Source organism: Solea solea, chromosome 6, assembly GCF_958295425.1.
Source record: "Solea solea chromosome 6, fSolSol10.1, whole genome shotgun sequence".
Classification (NCBI taxonomy): domain Eukaryota; kingdom Metazoa; phylum Chordata; class Actinopteri; order Pleuronectiformes; family Soleidae; genus Solea; species Solea solea.
In genome coordinates this window covers 31,092,099-31,113,055 of record NC_081139.1, presented here as the reverse complement: position 1 = coordinate 31,113,055, position 20,957 = coordinate 31,092,099, and the positions used below count along the sequence as shown (strand labels likewise).

Genomic DNA, 20,957 nt, shown 5'->3' with positions numbered 1-20,957 from the left:
ATAACTCATCAAGTACAGACATAAACACATTTTTAAACTCCATAGATCTACCAAAACTTAATAATGAACAGGTTAAGTCTATGGAGTCCCATATCACAATAGCTGAACTAAATGAGGCCCTACACCATATGCCAAACAGGAAAGCCCCAGGACCAGACGGATTCCCAGTGGAATTCTACAAAACATTCTGGTCCATACTAGCACCAACATTCTATAAAATTATAATAAAAATCAAGGAAAGTAACACTCTCCCCACACACATAAATACAGCACATATCTGTCTCCACCTCAAACCTGAGAAAGACCCGTCACTCCCATCCAGCTATCGCCCCATCTCACTCATAAATGCAGATCTTAAAATCAACTGCAAAGCCGACTGACCAACTGACCGTGCCTCCCTGGTGGGCGGTCTGGGGGGGCTCTGCTCCCCCTGGTGGTGGGCTGGCCCTGCCCTTGGGCGCTGGCGGGCTCTGGGTGCGGGGACCCTGGACCTCTGCGGCCTGCCTGGGTGTGGGGTGGTTCGGCCTCTGTCCGTGGTCTTGTCGCCGTCGGCCCCCTCGGGTCGACCGTGGGTGGGGGGGGCTTCCCCCCCGCATTCCTCCGACTGGCCCCCTGCGGGATGGATGCGTTGCTATCCTGGGGGTGGTGGCTGTGGGCCTCTCCTGCCCTGTACGGCTACTGGGCGCCTTAGGGGCCTGGATGATTTTCGGCCCGTCGCTGGGGACTGGCCGGACATTGGCACGGTCCCCCCCACCAAGATTCCAATCACACCTAATGACAACCCCTGCACATATACACTGATATGCACGATCACACACACACACACACACACACACACACACTAACACGCTAAGATAAATTAAATTTAACTGATATAACTGTTGTAAGCCCGGACATACTCTCTTGATGTGGTCGTTAACAATTACTATATAAACTGTATCTGAAAGTATGTTCTGTATACGCTAAATAATTTCAACTGTTTAATGTTATTAACCTGTTACTAACACACTAATGTCACCCTTAAGTTGTCTAGGTTCTGTCTTATCAGGTATGTTCTGTCTACTTAATTTTAATAATTTCAATTTAATGGTACTAACCCATGTATTATACTGTTGTCCACCTTGCTCTCTCTCTCTCTCACTCTCTCTCCCTCTCGATCTCTTTCTCTCTTCTTTTTTCTCCCTCTCTCTCTCTCTCTCTCTCTCTCTCTCACTCCCCCTCCCTTCCTCCTCCCCGCTCACTCCCCATCCCCTTGTCAGTCCACTCCCTGTCCCCCTGTCCGGGGGAAAGTTATCACACATGTCCAAAGCAATCCTCCTGAGCATGCACCTGAGTGGGTAAGGATAGAAGCACATGGTCTCCCTTTTCACTCTTTAGTTACTTCCCTCTCTGGCAACTCATATATCATACATTAATCTGGTCATTGCTCACACACTTAAAATTTGGTCACAGTTTAGGAAGCAATTCGGCCTGCAGAAAGCCTCCTTAATGGCACCCATTGTGTCATCACAACCAGACCAGTTAGATCTGTCTTTTTGCGCATGGAACGGAATACGAGCAGTTAACGATTTGTATATTGAGGGGGTATTTGCGTCATTCGCTCAGCTGGCAGGAAAGTTTGACCTACCCCAATCACATCACTTTCAGATCAGGGACTTTATTCGAAAAGGTTACCATCCTTTCCCTGAGTTACCTCCAGAGAAACCCCTAGATACTCTTCCAGCCACAAAGACAAGTCATAAGGGTGCCATCGCAAGGCTCTATGACACACGAACCAACATAAATCCTCAACCCACTTCCAATATTAGGACTCTTTGGGAGGGAGATCTTGGCACACCTCTCTCTGATGATTTGTGGAAATAAGTTTTAGAGCAAGTACACTCATCTTCTTCATGTAGTAGATATGGCCTTACTGTGTTCACATAACCAAAGCCAAACTGGCTAAGATTTACCCCAGTATAGTCCTATATGTGACTGTGACTTAAATACACATGTTAAGGACTTGGTTCATTCTGGCTTACAATATTTAACTCCTTGAGTGTGGTGTTTAGTAAGGTTATTGATTCACATCCTTTGATGTAAAACCTGGGGACTGTGACTGGCCATAAAATATTGTGATGTCCCGAGAGGCTGTGTCCTGGAGGGGCACTACATTCCCCTGAGATGGCTCCAACCACAAACAGCTTTGGCTGAACTCCACCCCTCAACAAACCTGAGACTGATGACTGCCTGATGAGCTGAAGAGCTTGGTGAGACACAGGCTGGAAACAAGCTGCAGGTTGTGCTTGCAGCTTGATCAAGGGTTGTTTTTCATGTGGAATACTGGAAGTTGGAAATGCTTACCGCTGCATTGGCCACGGGCTGCAGCTCTGCGAGGAGCTGAGGACTTCCATATCCTCTAAACCTACGTTAAGTTTTGACTGTCGAAGATCAACCCTATCCTTAGTTACACTTTTGAATTTGAAATACCTTTTGTGTTAATTCCTTCTTAAAAATCCTTGATTATATTTGAACCTTGTGTACTTACACTGCTTGAACTGTCCCACTGAGAGCCGTATAGCCTCTTGTTATATCACAATATGTACAATGTTGTGGCCTTTACTGAGATATTGGAAGAGCTCTAGACCTTATAACATGTCAGATAGCTCAGGGACATTATGGTTCACCTTAAATCGGAGAATTCACTCTGAGAGGCAATAAGGACAAATTCGATAAGGTTTGGATGCCTTTTCTGATTTATTTCCACAACTGGGACTATAGAGGATATTTCTGCATATTTAGGTGAAGGCTGGTAACTGAAATCATTGCTGTTTGCTCTCTCTGTTGTATTTTCTTTCCCTTTAGAGGATCTGGGATCATGGGGGTGGGGGGATTTATTGTGTACATTTACTTAATCTGTGATTGTAATATCTCGCCAGATTTGTTAGGTTACTCATGTTTTATTTTTCATATGCACTTCCTGTTTTATTTTGTATTCACCTTTCCCTCTCGTTTCAGAGTCTGACCTCCTTCCCGCCACTGTGATTGTCTGCCCCGCCCCTGATTGTATTCACCTGTTACCACTTCCACCGTGCTTAAATAGTCCTGGTCTTCCCCTGTCATGTTGCCAGTTCGTCTTGTTTCGTCCATGAGCCACATCAAGTTTTTTCATAGTCTAGTCATTCATGCTTCCCTAGTTCAGTTTATGCATATTGAGAATAGTTTGACCCTCCTGAAGAGCGCTTTTTGTTAATGGTTTTTGAATCCTCCCAGTGAGGGTTTTTTGTTCATGTTTTTGATCCTCCTTGAAAGCGTTTTTTTTTTTTACTTTTATTAAGTAAACTTTTTTGTTAAACCTTATATTGTCTGAAGTCGTGCATTTCAGTCCACCAGTCTTGTGCCTGAAAGCATAACAGTGATTTGTATTTGTTTAACTAAAAATGCCAATAAACAGTCTCTCCAGTGCATTTTCAGAAAAAGAAAGAAAATGGGCTGCACACATGTAGTGTATAGCAGCTTTAAATGGTCATCAAGACTAGAAAAGTGTTATCATACATAGTTGTCTACATACACATTCATCATTTGACATCTTTCAACTTTCAGCTAATAAGTATTAGCTTGGCAAACACTGTGTGCATGATCAAATATGCAGGGCTTGAGTCATTTGCACTTTCACACACTTTACAAATCACGTTCTATTCCGGTAGAGTTCTCCCCCATTTGTATCAGAGGCAGATGCTGGTCTTTAAATCAGGGGAAGTTGATTTCATGTGCTGTTATTTATACATAAATTCTGCCCTCCATTCTTTTTGTATAAATGTTCTGCGTCATGTCATAAATGTTCTGCCTCATGTCAACTGAAAAAAACAAATGTGCTAAAACTGTAGTGCTTTTATTTACAGTGTATAATATGTACAATCAGACATGGTCTATATCACTGAGGTTTGCTCTTTGATTCATGACTTCAACTACAAAATCCACATGGGACTGAGACAGAAAAGGTTCCACACCCACCCACTGCTCCAGTGACTCCCAGAGACGCGGAGCTTCCTTGGAAATGAGAATTTTGCCGAATTTATCCAATCACTGTTTATCTCACCACAGTGAACAAAGCTATTCTGTGCTGTCTGGTGCAGATCTCAGTGTCTTTTTACAAAATCAAGAGTTACCACCAACTGGACTGGGAAGTGTAGTGCAAAAGGGAGCATGTGCACTGAGTGTGTACAGTCCCTGGGGTCCATCCACAAAGGGTCACCATGCACCACTGCAGACATAGGTGGATAACAACAGCAGGAGACAATGACATGTACGTCACACAGACCACAACAGACCTTTGCAGGTATGTAGGTGTAAAAAGTATGACCCAGACCTGAGTCTAACACTGAACAGAGAGCTAGAATCTACAGAGACTGTCTACAAGCTGATCCATGGGTGTTTAAGACACTGAGCAGCTGTGGCTCTTTCCTCTGGTAGCAGTTCCAACATAGTCAAGAGGAAAGAGCTGAACCTGGCAGCTTCCTCCCGTGGCCACTCATACTTATCTTGTAGGATTTCAGATAAGCTCCATGGCTTGAGCTTTGAGATGTGTCGTAATTGTCCTGGACAAGGTTAAAAGAAAAGAAAATACACTTTATTATATATATTATTATTATATTATATTTTTAGTATTGGAAAAGTGTCCAAATTATTTTGCATAATTGGTAACTTTTTACATTACAATAAAGTTGTAATGTATTTGTATGGTTATCACCTGGTAATAGCTTAGCAAAGGTAATAAGGAGGTAGTGTGGTAATAAGGAGATAGTATTTTAGTAAATAATATCCAGGTAACAGTTCAGTAATTAAGATGAATATAGACCTCATCAGTGTGATACCTTCACATGAAAATGTTTGTAAACCAAAATTTATGATTAAAATATTATAAAGTTCAAATCTATCCTTCCTTATGTCCCATACCATAATGTTTCATACTGTTCATGTGATGTTTATAGCAGGGAAACTCCTGTACATAATCGTTATTACACAAAAACAGTAACAGCAAGTTACTCTGGAAATGTAATCTAATTACTGATTACTCCTTGAAAGAATAATCAAATTACTGTACTGATTACTCTTTTACAAAAGTAATTAGTGACATATAAATTAACTTTATTAGTTACTTTTCCTCACACACACACACTAACGGCTGGTGTAGGACAGGAGACGGCATCCACTGGCTCTGGTAGTATAAGTGAAGGCATCGCTCTCTGCACCAGATTTTTTTCCCCACAAGTTTTATCGTGCTGAAAATGGTGGCCACTCGTGGTACTGCAACAAAAAAATACTCATGCGGCCCAAAAAGCAATTTTCCCCTTGACAACAATAGAACCTCTTTTCCACTGGCTTCCTGTTTGCCAAGAGCACACACACACACACACACACACACACACACACACACACACACACACACACACACACAAAACACATATTTGTTTTGGCAAAGGGTTTTATGCCGGATGCCCTTCCTGATGCAACCCTCCCCTGCACTAGGAGACCAATAGATGTGGCCCTCCAGTGGCTGAGTTTTCCAATAATACACAATATCTTCAATATATATTGAATAATATACTGATTGTCAACTCAGATTCACAAACCTTTTTTTATGTGAAGGTATTACACTGACATTAGTCTTGACAATAACACGGTATTGCTGTGATGTTATCTCCTCATTATACACTAATACATTGTTATTACCAAGCAACTTCTGTGTAAGATGTATTATAATAAAATCACCTCTTTTACAAAATTAAAACTATTATATTACCATATTGTTATGTAAAGTGTTTAGTTATTAAATGTACCTTTTTGGTTTAAGTATTGTTTGGAGTTTCTCCCTGATAAAGCAAACTGCAAAGGCAGGGGTCCCAGCAGCTCAATAATGTGGGCAATGTGATCTGGGATGGAAAAAGGCAGATAATGTATTGGTATATACATTTGGTTTATTTAAAGACAAAGATGTGACATGAAAGAAACAAACCTTCCTCTCTGGAGAATGTGGCTCCCGACTGGGGATCAAACAAATAGTCCCCAGTCGCCAGCTCAAACGCCTGCAGGACAGAGGAACACATGTATTCAACAGTGGAAAAGGTTCGAAAGAAAAGTGTTTGTCTCACCATGCAGGCAGCGCTCCAGATGTCAGCTGGTGTGTCATAATCAGCACCAATCAAGACTTCCACAGAGCGGTACTGACAAGTCTGGATGTCTTCAGTGAAGTGTTTATGCTGACAACAAGATAGAGTCCAGTTTATTTGGTTATAATGAAATGCATCTAAATGTAGCAGCTACTGGATACTAAGTTTTAAAAGTGTTCAGTTTTAAATGTTTAAAATAAAAAAGGTCTTTTTTACATTCAAACCATTGTCAAATGAGTTCACACCATGCTGATTGATTCTAACAGCTTCTCAGTTTAGATCTCATTTCATCCCTGGACTGCACACAGTGAGTGAATCGTTTGACGTAAAGACAGACGGAGGCAACAGCAACATTGTGCTTGTAAAGTGAGACAGACTGAAAACACAAAGAAAAAGTTTCAGAAGTAAATTCTACTACTCAAAAAACCTGAGTGTAAGAAAGAGAGGTGGGGTTGTCTGGGGTTGTACCAACCCATCACATCCCAGTCATACACCGTGTTAGTATTAACACGGAGCCTCTCCCTCAGGTAAGCTGCAGGCTAAACCCTGTTTCCAAAAACTCCAGGTAGTGCAGCCCCTTGATAGTCCTAACCAAGAAGGCTCCCAGTCACAGTGATAGACCAAATAACCAGCTTAACACAAATATAGTAAAGGTACAAAAAAGGAAAGAAAAAAGCACATCCAAATATACTAGGTTAATACTTGTGCCTGTTTTTATCTCTTCCAAAACAGGGATAACAAGTCACCATACCTTGTGATACAAGTCTGTGGACAGGATGACTACAAAGGTAGTAACACACCTTATATACAAACTGTGTAGAACAAGGCAAACACCGTGTATTACCCTCTGTTGATTCTATGGTCGTAGAACTTCTGACGTGCTCACGACGTGCTTACATTTGACTCACCTGATGAAGATCAGGTGAGTCAAACTCCTAGTGACCACACTGCACAGTCCATTTTTATTGACCTTTCTTTTTATCTTATTGTTTGTATTGTATTTTAAGGTGACATTGAGAGTCGAGAAAAGATAAAATGTATAATTATTAGGGCTGTCAATAGATAAAAACAAAAACATGGACCAGAGCTCTCCATCACTTCTCATCCTCCTGGACCTCACAGCTGCCTCCATCATCTCCAGCACATTGTTGGATTTTCTGGCACCTCTCTGGATTGGTTTTAGGTCCTTCACCACCTCCTTCATCTCAGGAATATTGCTAAGCTCCGCCCCTCCTGTTACCTCAGTGATGCTGAAAGGCTGGTCCATGCCTTTGTCTCCTCCAGGCTGGATTATTGTAATGCACTCCTCAGTGGGATCCCTGGCAGGAGTCTTCAAAAGCTTCAACATATCCAAAACAGTGCTGGCAGGATACTGATCACACCTACTACACTTCACTGGCTCCCCATCCACCTCAAATACAAAATCTGCCTGCTGACTCACCAGTGCATTCATGGACAAGCTCCACAAAACCTCAAAGAACTCCTCACACCACAATCCACATCAAGAAGCCTCCAATCCACAAATACATAAAGTCTGTGTTCCCCCCAGGACCAAACTCCACACAATGGGAGATCAAGCCTTTTCAGCAGCCTCTCCACGCACACACCAATAGGGCTGTCACTGATTTTTAATGTTTTAATGTTTTTCTTTGTGCTTTTAACCTGCTTCTGACATGCAAATTGTTGTTAAACTATTGTTGTAGAAATATTGTTTTATTGCTGAATAAATTATTTCTGTTCAAATCATAAATTGTAAATCATATTCTAGGTTAGTAACATTTAAGGAACACTGTTTTTCTTGTCCATGTTGTCCAATATTACATGAAATATTTACAATATTTACCATATGTACATATACATACATATATATATATATATATATATACATACATACCACAACACCAACCGTGTGGCCCTATTATTCTTATTATCATTATTATTATTATTACTTCCTGTGTGCAGGCATGGCTTGCAGACGTGCTCAGTGCAGGTCCCTGGTCTCACATATCAAGTTTCGAGCCGACCGGTCAATGTACGTGCGAGTCACAGGGCACTTCCTGTCTGGGAAGACCTATTTCCTATGTGCAGTTCTCAGGCCCTTTCTCAATACCCAAGTGCGCAAGGATGTACAAGTACAAGTACAGAGTACACAAGTATGATCCTTCAATTGGAACAGCAGCTACTTCCTTGTTCTACTGTTTGAATCATTACCGCCACCTACAGTGTTGATAAATGAACATATGAAATACTTTTAGTAAATGCATATATATATAGTTATTATTTTCACATTTTCAATATTTAACTTTATTTATTAATTTAATTTTAATAAAATGTACAGTACAATGTAGAAAATAGATATATTACAGCATTGTAGAGTAGTGTGTGTGTTTGTGTATATATATATATGTACATATTATATTTAAATACAGGTGCAACACGTCAACAACAAATCTATGGATCACACCGAGCATCTAATGACGGCGACATCTGAGGCAGTGGATCATTTCATCTGGACAGGCCGAGGTAACACTGCTCTGCGTCGGGCACAGTGAGCTTATCACCTCAGACAAACGTCGCTGCCAAACTATAAATACGTCAGATATTAATACACAAACCACATGTTTGAATTCTAAATGACTCATTTCTCGCCTCAAATGATCTTAAAACTTTGTTCTAGGACAGAGAAAAATATTTACCTCAGGTTTATATTTGTATTATCTGCTGCTATGTTCTGCTGAAATGCATTCTGGGATACATTGCTTTCCCAAGTATGCTCAAGTCACCACCCGATGCATACTTGGTAAAACCGGCGGAGTGAGAACACTTCCGGGTTTGAGAACTGTACTCGCTGCTCACGGACTTGAGAATTGGAACAGAACTTGGACAGATGCTACTGATGTTTCACAAGTATGAGAGTACACAAGTATGCACAAGTATGCACAAGTACGGATATTGAGAAACGGCCATAGTTTGCAGATGTGTTCAGGCAATTGGTCTCACATATCAAGTTTCGAGCCAACCGATCAATGTACGGGCAAGTTACAGGGCGCTTCGTGTATCGGGCGACCTACTTCCTGTGTGCAGGTCATGGCTTGCAGATTTGTTCAGGGCAGGGTTTTGGTCTCACATATCAAGTTTCAAGCCGATCAGTCAATGTTTGGGCGAGTTAAAGGGCACTTTGTGTTTGGCGGCGAAACAGCAGCGGAATTAAAAATGACATTGCATTTGGGTCAAGTTTGTTTTTGTAGATGTGTTCAGGGTCTCTGGTGTTGTGGTCGGTCTCTGGTGTTGTGGTCGGTCTCTGGTGTTGTGGTCGGTCTCTGGTGTTGTGGTCGGTCTCTCGTGTTGTGTATTAAGTTTTGTGTCGATAGGCCAATGCAAAGTTACAGCCCACTTTTCTGGCGAATCGCCCAAATTCCGCTGGCTGCCGTGGCCACGCCCTTTTGAATCTGTTAAACATTTCAGTAACTCCTGAACTTTGATGTGTTTAATACAGTTTGATAAGTCGGTGGTGGCCAGTGTTATCCTGATTGCTGGGGCATGCTGGGGCATGCTGGGGCAGCAGTTTGACGGTAGCAGATGCCAACAGAATCCATAAAATGAAACCAAGGGTGAAGGTGATATAGGTGACGTTATGGGTGGAACTGAGCTCTGTGTCAAACAGGAGGAGGCTTGTTAAGCTACTGAGCTTCCCACCTCATCAATGGTGTGCTTGTTCATGTTGCACTACAGTCATTTCATTCATCCCTCAGAGGGGAATTATGAAGGAGAAAATGTAATTCACCCAGGTATTCTGTTGTAAATAAACCTCTAGCACCTGTTGCATTGAATCTAGATTGAAGACTGTCTAGATCACTCACCACCCAGCAGGCATTGCCCAGGTCAGCAATCTTGATCTTGATGTTATCAGCGTTCTCTGGATTCAGTAAGTCCAAAGGAACATCCAAACCACTGAGACCTGAAACACAGTGAAGAATTTGATGTGTAAGAGAATGTATAACTTTCACAACCAGAGTTTAGAGGGATTGAAACTTACCACTGGGAGATGATGATGATGATGATGCTGGTAACTGTGCAGTATGATTTAATAACACTGATCTAGAGTGAGAGACAGGTGCATCTGTATCAAGGTCGGGCCATGAGCAGATGGAGTCTCTGTGGTCCAGTCTGTCCTCTAACAGCAGGGTCCGCCTCCTTAACGTGAGATTAGCGCCCGTGAGGTGAGACTGTGTGTGTTTGTGCTCTGGTGTGGTCTCTCTCCCTCGATGAGGCCTGTCTTTCTTCATCAGTGGGTTCATTGGGCTCCTGGAGATCTTGCTGGACTGCAGGGCGGAAAACAAACACTGCATTAATCAGGATATGTAGGCAACGTAAAGTGAATCATTACAACAACTTCAGACCTGTTCTTAAAGTGCTGCAACTCATGCAAATGAAAGGTGGTGTCAAAAAGACACTGTATATTAAAGGTGTTTAGAAAATGTTCATTGTTCGTGTTTGCTTTGGCATGTGTACTGATTCCACACTCTTTAGTTTAGTTTAGTTTAGCCTGCATTTTAATCCCTTCCTCTACATGTTGTACAGCAAACTAGTGGCTATGTTGAAACTACTTGGGGGTCGTTAGAGGGACATTAAAAGAGCAGTGTATGGGATTCAGTGACATCTCGGGGTGAAGTTGCACCCAAATGAAAACCTTTTGCCTCACTTTTCCCATTCAGTTGTATATAAGAAACTACAATTGTCCTTAGGTCACATAGAAACATGTATTTGTATAGCCACTATTTCATTGTTCATTCTGTGCTAATGTATGCAGGAGAACATACTCCCAATGTCATATGAGAGGCTCATTCTAAGGTTATAAAAAACGGCAGTACTAAATTATCAGGTTAGTGAAAACTTGCATACAAATGATGTTTTAAACTTCAGTTCATAGATCCTGCTAAATTCTACAGAGTGAACCTTTAATCAATGAAAGTGGGTCTGACTGGACTGCACTTCACTTTGAGGTGACACAAGATTCCCTCCAGACCGAGACAACATGATCACAGATCATTTCAACATTTCTGTTTTTAATTCCAATAGTAATGGATACATCACATTTTGTGAATGAATGCAGAACCTCAGCTGTCTCCCATAAATATGGTATATTAAATGTATGTTACAATATGGAGCAAGGCTGTCCAGGTGACATAGCAGGATGTACAGCAGTACCTGACCTGCAGAATTATTATATGCCTCAAAGTTAGTTAAATGTCTGATGACGGTAGGTCATCTGGTGTATCCCAGGTTTAATGCATCGTCAAGGTGTAAATGCAAAAACCCAACAAAACATCTTACCCACTCCCCGAAAGTGTGAAAAACTCCAGTCAGCTTCCCCCAGAAGTTGGACGAACTCTTCAGAATTCACAGCAAGACAACACAAATCATCATGTGTTACAACGTGTGACAATGACATGATACAGAATAAAGCATATTTTGATGCGACAGACCTTCTTTTCTCTGCAGCCCCTGTGTACTGGAAGAAAGTGACATCATTAATGAAAAATGATGCATGTAGCTCATGCCTTCCCCTTTAATTCAACCTACATTACATTACATGTCATTTAGCAGACGCTTTTATCCAAAGCGACTTACAATAAGTGCATTTAAACAAATGCACTTATTGTAAGTCGCTTTGGACCTAGACACAGATGATACTGAGGATATACATGCACCACATCACTAACCTGAGGAGGTAGTTGGAGACACTGGCAGTTGCCAGATATTGTGAGTGGCAGCCAGTTTCTGTAGATAAAGCTCATCCACCCTCAAGAGGATGTTTTCTGGCTTGATGTCAGTGTGGATTATCTTGCATTTAGTGTGCAAGTAATCTAAACCTTGCAGAATCTAAGATGATGAATGAAGATGCAGTCACTGTCAGTCAGGAGCAGTAAGTGATGAAAGACACGTGTAATCATTTCAAAGAGAATAGAGGGCTGCACAGCACCTGTCGGATGATGCTCTTAATGCAGGGCAGGGGGAGGCCAGTGTAGTTGGATTTGATTATCCAGCTCAGCAGCTGGTGACCAAGAACCTCCAGAACCATGCATACATCTGATAAAAGCAATTAAGGACCTTAACTACTTACTGTAGTGAACACACTCACTAAAATGTCTTGAATATTTTCTTTCCTCCTATTCCTTTGGGACCATGACCTCGACTCAACAAGAAGTCGGCCATTTTGAATTTGGCGTCCATCTTGGCGTTTTGCAAATTTCATAAGTGAATAAACTCTACTGAGGGCGTTTATCGTAGCAACACAAAAAACGTGTCGATTTGTACTCGACCCATCCAAGATCAAAAGTTACTGAAATGTCATTGAAAGTTTCACAGATTCAGAATTTTGGCGAATTTTGGCGATTCACCACAAAACAGGAAGTGCGCTATAACTTCATTGTACATTGACTGATCGGCACAAAACTTCATATGTGACACGAGAGACCAACCCTGAACACGTGTACAAACATAGAGTTGACCCAATTTTTTATTTCGCCACCGTTTTAAGTGCCCTGTAACTCGACCGATCGGCCTGAAACTTGATATGTGGGACCAAGGGCTCGTCCTGAACACGTCTGCAAGCCATTGTCCCAGACAGGGAGTAACCCATAACTGATTGGCTGGCTCTAAACAGCCTATCAATGATCTCTCTTATTAACAAATAGCATTACCAATTCAACAATTCACAGCTGCCCAGATGATGACAACCAACCATCAAGGTGGTGTCTCTCAGGCTTAAAGGATACGTTCTCCTTTGGCTCCACAGATCCTGAAGTCATCAATGAGCTGCACAATTCTTTCTCGTTGAGGGTCTTTGGGGTCACTGTCCCTGACCTGATGTTCATTTAAAAAATATTTAATGTACATAAATCAGATGCTGACTATGTCATCCTTGTGTTTAAATATACAGTATACACACATATATATATATATGTGTATAAATATATATATATATATATGTATATATGTATATATATATCATTAATCACTTTTTTGGCTTTTTCTTTGTCAACTACAAACTCAAACAACAAAAAAATTCTACATACATAATTATAGAGGTGAGTCATGTAATTACACTGACACATTTCAGAAGCTTGATCTCGTCCAGTGCTGTGTCTGTGAATGTTTTAGCGCTCTTCACCATCTTCAGAGCCACAAAACGCCCTTTCCTGCAAGTAAACAACCACTGTATTCAGTTATCTTACTGTGTATTATGTAAAGTTAAAAGGTTAAACTTGTACTTACGCCATATCCCAGCCAAGCCACACAGTCGAGAAGTGACCCCATCCCAACTTTTTCACTACTTGATAACGGTCAACAAAAATCTCTCCAATCTCCACAAGGTAATAACCACCTGCAACATACGATGCCAGCTGCATCAAAGAAGACACCTCAGCTGTGTGTTGGTGTTTGGCACTGCCTTTGCTGCCTACCCGTGTCATAGTCTGCAGGATCCTCCTGTTGTTCCTCATATGATCCTAAAGGATCTGGTGACTGAGGTCTGTAGGGCCGACTCCCCGCTGTGCCTCGGGAGAGTTGAGGGCTGGGACTGACCGGTGAGGAGCTGGCTGTGAGGAGGGCTGATATAGCAGCAGCATATGACGACGACATGAGGCCAACTGTGGGGGGAAAGCTACAACACAAATGATTTGGAAGTTAAAATAGAAGATGGTCTTGTATGTTTACATGTCTGAAAGAATAATTCTGTTGCTGTTTGTTCGGGTTCATGCTGATAGCAGTAGGTTGCATTCAAAGGACCAGTAGCTGTGTGTTTATTTTTAGCTTGTTGAATGGCAACGTAAACTGACCCAGCTGCAACTGAACTCCTCCTGAAACAGCACTGCTACAGAGCAGCCACCACACTCCACACTCGAAGGATTAACTATTCAAATGATTTGACTATTTTAGTTTATCAGTATTTTATGAGAATGCACTGATATGAAATGCAAACTCTTTAATATACAGTATCTCTCACTGTACTCAATAAGTAAAACTGGCTTATTTATCATTATCTATTACATTTATGTGCGGACGGATGAAGTAATCAGAGAGAGAAAACATCAGTCGTGGTTATAGTGGATACAAAACCCTGCCACATATTAACAGTGCAGCGTATTCATTATGAGTATTTTTAATAACTATTTGCTGTCAGTTTCTTTATAAACATAAATATGTGACAACCTAATGATCACATATTATATTTTTGGTACAGTATGACAAAGAAAAGTGAGCTGGGTTTTACTGCTGTAGATAGTTAAATAGCTAAACTACATACAAGTACACTCCTCTGCTGGACTTAATTCATGTAAACTGCCTACATGTAATCTACATGTAATCTGTTTACTGACTTCTCTTGGCTTTTGATCTCACAGACACATGAAGTAAAATAGTATCATTTTTTAACGAGTTCTGTGTCTTACTTGGTATCACAAAACATTAAAGAAACTACTCACCGCTGTGAAGAATAAATCCAGGGTTTAATATTTGGTGGAGTAAAAAAGGAGTTTGGCACGTGGACAGTGGAGCTGCTGGACTGCTCTGCAGCCTGTGTCTGACACTCAGTCAGGTCCAGGAATAGCTGCTCTTGCTTCATGGTGCGTTAGTGTATGACAGCATTTTTCACTTCATGGCTGCCAGCTCTAAAGGTGGTGACAAGGTCAGTCTCTCATCTATTCAGGGGTGTTTTAAGAAAAAGAAAAAGAGACCATGGTGACCTACTTGGAGCACTTTTATTCTTTTTCAGTGTGTTTCATGGATTGAACATATGAAGCAGAGATTTAACATGATTGTCCAAATACAAACAAAAATCTGTCATTTTGAATTCATTTGAAACTTCATTTTCATACCTAGTGCCCAGATTGTGTAGGCAGCAAATGGAGATGCATCCGTGTTGGTTTTAAATGAGGTGAAGCGTTTTAATCGTATTTTAAGCACTGCACCATTATTGGATTTGGTCTAAAGTCAATATTTACCTTCAGACTTCTTCCAACAGTCATTGGATGGGGACGTCCTTCACCACTCCTCCACCTCCTCTTCCTCATCATCACTTACATGTCCTTATCCTGTGCAGTCTTCAGTGGAGGCAAAGGGTCATGACCTGTATCATCATCAGAGAAATATAAATCACCATACTCCTCTCCCTCTTTTCACACGCACTCGTGACTGTGTGTGTCTGTGTGCTATTGTGCAGAGACACATGTGTGTGCCCTCCCCTCCCATCAACCTCTGGCGAGTTCTTAACGTCAAAGTTCCTTTTTAAACCCTTGATTTTTCAGCTCTTGTTTTTTTTAATTCAGCATTTTTTATCCTCGATCCTGTCACTCCTGTTTTTTACTCGCAGATATCACAATCACCACTGAACCAACCCAGGAAAGTGACAAGTGAAACCATGTGAGGTCGGAGAACCCGGAGAAAACCCACACACACACACACACACACACACACACGGAGAACATGCATCCAGGTGCACTTACCACTGCACCAACCGTGTGGCCCTTAAGTTCAACAGCTCTTTTTTCTATGTATGTCTATGCGTTAAATATATCATTGACACCCAGGGAATCATTTTTCTGTAAAACGTTTTCTAATAAATAAGTTAATATATTTTTTTTTTGCTAAGAATTAAAGTTGGGGTGAAGTTATGTGCGTACAACGTCCCTCCATTTTCTACTGTTTTATCCTCCACATGACATTTCCAGTATAATTATAATTGTTTATAACTCTGATGATAATGCCACAGGAAGCTTATTAATGTCAGAATGAATTAATTCAATTCAATTTTATTTGTATAGCGCCAAATCATAACATACATTATCTCAAGGCACTGTACATAGACAACATCAAGGAGAGCAGAGAAACACAACAGTTCACACAATGAGCAAACACTAGGCATCAGTGGAGAGAAAAAACTCCCTCTTAACAGAAGAAGAAATCTCTGACAGAACCAGACTCACACATGTGCAGCATCTGCCTCGACCGGTCGGGGTGAAAGGAAAATGGGGGACAGAGGAGAGGTGGGGGACAGAAAGGGGGGAGAGAAAGGACAAGAGGGAGATGAGGTAGAGACAGAAGAGAGAGAGAGACCAGGAGCAGATACACAACAACTGTATCAAGTTACAAGTTTATACAGTTAATGATATCGACTTTTAATTATAGCACAATAATAATGGTGATGATATGTATGATATGGATAGCCTCGAAAACTGGATCTGGATCCTGCAACCTGCAAGATGAGGATACAGAGAGAGAGAGAAGGAAGGAAGGAAGGAAGGACACAAACTAGGGAGAGAAAGAGACAAGGTTAATGACATATAAAAAGTCATATTCATACCCTGAGTGTGAGAGAGTGAATGTGCGTGCACCACAGGAAAATCCCCCAGCAGTCTAGGTCTATAGCAGCAGAACTAAGAGATGGTCCAGGTTTCCCTGAACCAGCTCTAACTATAAGCTTTATCAAAAAGGAAAGTTTTAGGTCTAACGTTAAATACAGAGAGAGGCTCCGCCTCCTGAACTGTCATTGGAAGCTGGTTCCACAGGAGAAGAGGAGCCTGGTAAATGAAGGCTCCGCCTCCCATTCTGCTCTTACTGGGAACCACAAGTAAACCTGTATTTTGTGACCTAAGTGGTCTGTTAGGGTGATAAGGTAAGACTAGGTCTTTCAGGTATGAAGGGGCCTGACCATTAAGTGCTTTGTACGTGAGGAGGAGGATTTTAAATTGAATTCTAAACTGTGGGTGGAGCCAGTGTAGAGAAGCTAACACTGGAGTTATATGGTCTCTCTTTCTAGTTCCTGTCAGAACTTGTGCTGCAGCATTGTGAATGAACTGAAGGGTTCTAACAGACTTGTTGGAACATCCTGATAATAAGGAGTTACAGTAAACTAATCTAGATGTAACAAAAGCATGAACTAGTTTTTCAGCATCCTGTAAAGACAGAATGTTTCTAATTTTCATAATGTTCCGCAGGTGGAAGAAGGCTGTTCTGGAAATGAGTTTTATGTGTGAATCAAATGACATTTCCTGGTCAAAAGTAACTCCAAGGTTCCTCACAGTGGAACTGGAAGCCATGGTGATGTCATCTAAAGTGACAATGTGATCAGAAAGTTTTTCTCTGAGGTGTTTAGGGCCGAGTATAAAAGTTTAAAAGTAGAAAGTTACAGGTCATCCAGGACTTAATGTCTCTGAGACATTCCTGGAGTTGAACAACCTGATTTATTTCATCCGGCCTCATTGATAAATATAGCTGTGTGTCATCTGCATAACAATGAAAGTGTATGTTGTGCTTCCTAATAATGTTCCCTAGAGGAAGCATATATAAGGTAAAAAGTATAGGCCCAAGCACTGAGCCTTGTGGAACTCCACAATTAACCTTTGTTTGTAGTGAGGCTTTATCATTAACATGAACAAACTGGAATCTATCAGATAAGTATGATTTAAACCAGCAGAGGGCAGCACCTGCGATCCCAAGAGTCTTCTCCAATCTCTGCAGTAGAATATTATGATCAATGGTGTCAAATGCAGCACTAAGATCTAACAGGACAAGTAAAGAAACTAGACCATTATCTGAAGCCAAGAGAAGATCATTACTAACTTTAACTAGTGCTGTTTCTGTGCTATGGTTTAATCTAAAACCTGACTGAAAATCTTCAAACAGGCCATTAATGCGCAAATATTCACATCATTGATTAGCAACTGCCTTTTCTAAGATTTTAGAAACAAAGGGAAGATTAGATATAGGTCGGTAATTAGCTAAAATATCTGGGTCAAGGGTCGCTTTTTTGAGAAGGGGTTTAATAACTGCTATTTTAAACGTTTGGGGCACATATCCAGTTAATAAGGATAGATTAATTTGAGTTAATATAGAGCTGTTAATTAAAGGAAACACATCTTTAAACAGTTTGGTGGGGATAGGATCTAACTGACAGGTTGATGGCTTAGATGATGAAACTAATGATGTTAACTCAAGGAGATCTATAGGGGAGAAACTGTCTAACTGTGCACCTGGTGCTTCTAAAGCTCTTGTGCTAAAAGATGAGTCAGTCCCAATATGAGGGAGGAGATGATCCATTTTTTCTCTAATTCTCTAAAAGGAGCTGAATTTGTGGAGAGTGGTGAGATCACCACTCTCAAGGAGTGGTGAGATCAGGAGGTGGGGTTGAGAAAGAAGAGCGAATGTTATCTACTTTTTTGTGAAGTAGTTGACGGTAGAAGGGAGGAGGGAGGAGGGGGAGTGGGGGGGTCAAGGAGGTTAGAGAAGATTGAGAAAAGTGTTTTGGGGTTAGAGAAAGAGGATTGAATTTTAGTCTGATAGAAAGCTTGTTTGGCTGCAGAGATAGAGGCAGTGAAGGTGGAGAGAAGAGAGTCATAGGAAAGCAGGTCGTCAGGGTGTTTTGATTTCCTCTATTTCCTTTCTGCTGCCCGTATCGTGGCTCTCTCAGCACTGAGTCAGACAACCACGGGGCTGGGGAGGACTTACAAACCCGCCGTGAAGTAAGAGGACAGAGAGAGTCCAGAGAGGAGGACAGATTAGAGAGGTCTGTCTGTGGCAGAGTTGGGATGCATGAGGGAGAAGGAGTCAGCTGAAGGAAGTGCTGATAGAACAGTTGAGGAGAGAGAGGAGGGAGAGAGAGAGCGAATGTTACGACGGACAAGTGCAGTATCTGATGAGATGAGATCATCAGATTGGGAGAGTGGGAGAGAGTAGGATATGAAGAAATGATCAGAGACATGAAGTGGAGTTACCGTGAGGTCGGAGGTGGAACAGTTTCTGGTGAAGATGAGGTCAAGGTGGTTGCCAGCTTTGTGAGTTGGTGGAGAAGGAGCAAGTGAGAGAGAAAGAGACGAAAGTAGAAGAAGTAGATCGGATGACTTCTCTGACTGGATGTTGGGTCACCAAGAAGAACAAGTGGTGGGCCATTTTCTGGGACGTTTGAGAGGAGGACATCTAGTTCCTCCAAGAAGTGTCCCAATGGGCCTGGTGGACGGTAGATGACTGGGTGAGTTACAGTTACAGCATGAAATTCAAACGACTGTGAAGAGAAGTGTGGCAGTGGGTAAAGAGTGAAAGTCCAGTTGGGGTTGATGAGCAGACCTGTCCCGCCACCTCTTCCAGTGGATCTGGGTGTGTGGGAGAAGGACTGGGCGGAGGAGAGAGCTGCAGGGGTGGCTGTGTTGGAGGGTGTTATCCAAGTCTCAGTGAGAGCAAGGAAGTCCAGGCATTGCTCAGTAGCAAAGCCGGAGATGAACTCAGTCTTGCGGGTAGCTGACTGGAAGTTCCACAGGCCCCCTGCGACAAGTTGTTGGATGTGTGTGGAGCGGGTGGGATAGATAAGTGAGGACAGGTTACGGTGATGCTGTGAGTGAATGTGAGGTTTGTAATATCTATGAGAAGAGACATGAACAGGAATGGAAAAAGTGCACATATGTGAAAGGTAGAAAACAATTGCAGACAGGTACTTAGCCTCGTTAGTACCTGTTAGACTCCGGTTTAGACTCCTTTGTCTTTGTCTTCCTGAGTCTTTGTCTTCCTGAGTCTGCTGCTGAAGCTGCCGCTTCAAAGTGAGTGCTGCTTTTTAAAAGACACCTGATTAGGGGCTGATTGGTTACAGCTGTGTTGGCCACTCCCCTGTAGCCAATGAAACCTCACACCTGGTGATGGTGATGGCTCAATAGAAACTAGGTCAAAGCAGCAACAATAACAACTTTCTCTTTGACCTAGCAGACAAAATATCAACAACAAACTTTCACCTTAACTAAACAGACAAGTCAAAAGTCAAGAAACCCAGATAGATACAATAGCAGTTGATGAAATAGCAACCAAATAAGAAAGACCTACAGAAGTGATACTTAGCTTAATTCCAGTAGTCCTATGAGATACCCAGAATACCCATTGATTTCAGATACCCAAAATCAATCTTCTGTTTAATAATATGATATTGATTCATAAAACTCATGATTGATCTCTTAATACAAACCTTTTACTGAGGCGAGAAGGCTTTAATCTCATTAATCACACAAGATTGAGGTTTGGCCGTGTGAAGAAGACGTTCGTGGAAAGAGTCAACAACAAATACTAATTTCTGATTGGCTGATAGGTCGCTAATTCAAGACAGCTGTATGAATGAACATCATGGATTCATAGATGACTCATTCATGTGCAGTACATGTCATGTGTGGTGTGTGAACTTATTGTCTCACGCTCTGTTCATTTGTTAATTACATGTTAAATAAATACCTGTAATGACATTTATGATGTATTCTACCTGTCATGTGATCAGTTCAATAAAAACTACATTAATGTCACTGCTTTGGATTCTGTTGTTTATGTGAACACAAATCTTTCTATAACAGTTTTAATTCTGTAAAAAGGTTTCCATGAGAAACTAAGAGAGCTATTGTAATGGAAATATTCCTAATTACATTGGAATTGAATCAAATTTAATTGAGACCTTGTGAAATCACATTTTATAAATATAGTGCATTTTAGCTACAGCATACCATGATAATCAAGGTCCAGTGTATACTGGACATTTAAGGTCAAGAAAAATAATTGAAGATCAAATGGATTTTAATGAATGGACGATGATTTGATGGTGTTTTTTTAAGCCCAGAATGAGTTCATATGAGCGCTACGGAGGCACCATGTTTTTACAGTGGCCTACAATGGACAAACTAAACATCTTTTGACTTTTGATGCTAACTGAAGGACACATGCATTCTTTTTCTAGAACTCGTTTTACACGTTTCATCTGAGATTGAAGACAAAACAAAGTTTGTT

At 41.4% G+C, this 20,957-nt stretch overlaps 1 protein-coding gene across 1 annotated transcript; it reads right to left on the bottom strand.

The window, feature by feature from the left end:
- Positions 1–3,855: 3,855 nt before the first annotated feature.
- On the bottom strand, positions 3,856–14,745 carry LOC131461454 (SRSF protein kinase 2-like). Its single transcript, XM_058632726.1, has 15 exons — positions 14,636–14,745; positions 13,616–13,815; positions 13,428–13,536; positions 13,264–13,351; positions 12,929–13,016; positions 12,133–12,239; positions 11,873–12,032; positions 11,636–11,661; positions 11,484–11,540; positions 10,186–10,471; positions 10,010–10,107; positions 6,132–6,239; positions 5,996–6,065; positions 5,820–5,912; positions 3,856–4,577 (listed from the first exon to the last, which is right to left on the bottom strand). The coding sequence occupies exons 2-15, from the start codon at positions 13,791–13,793 to the stop codon at positions 4,393–4,395; spliced, it is 1,653 nt and encodes a 550-aa protein (XP_058488709.1). The 5' UTR covers positions 13,794–13,815; positions 14,636–14,745; the 3' UTR covers positions 3,856–4,392.
- Positions 14,746–20,957: the final 6,212 nt, after the last annotated feature.

Excerpts from the sequence above, each read along its gene's own strand:
- LOC131461454 (XM_058632726.1), bottom strand. The coding sequence starts at position 13,793 with ATGTCGTCGTCATATGCTGCTGCTATATCAGCCCTCCTCACAGCCAGC. Across the intron at positions 12,033-12,132 it reads TTAAGAGCATCATCCGACAG|ATTCTGCAAGGTTTAGATTA; the intron begins GTGCTGTGCAGC and ends TCATCATCTTAG. Across the intron at positions 10,108-10,185 it reads ATCATCATCATCTCCCAGTG|GTCTCAGTGGTTTGGATGTT; the intron begins GTAAGTTTCAAT and ends ACTGTGTTTCAG.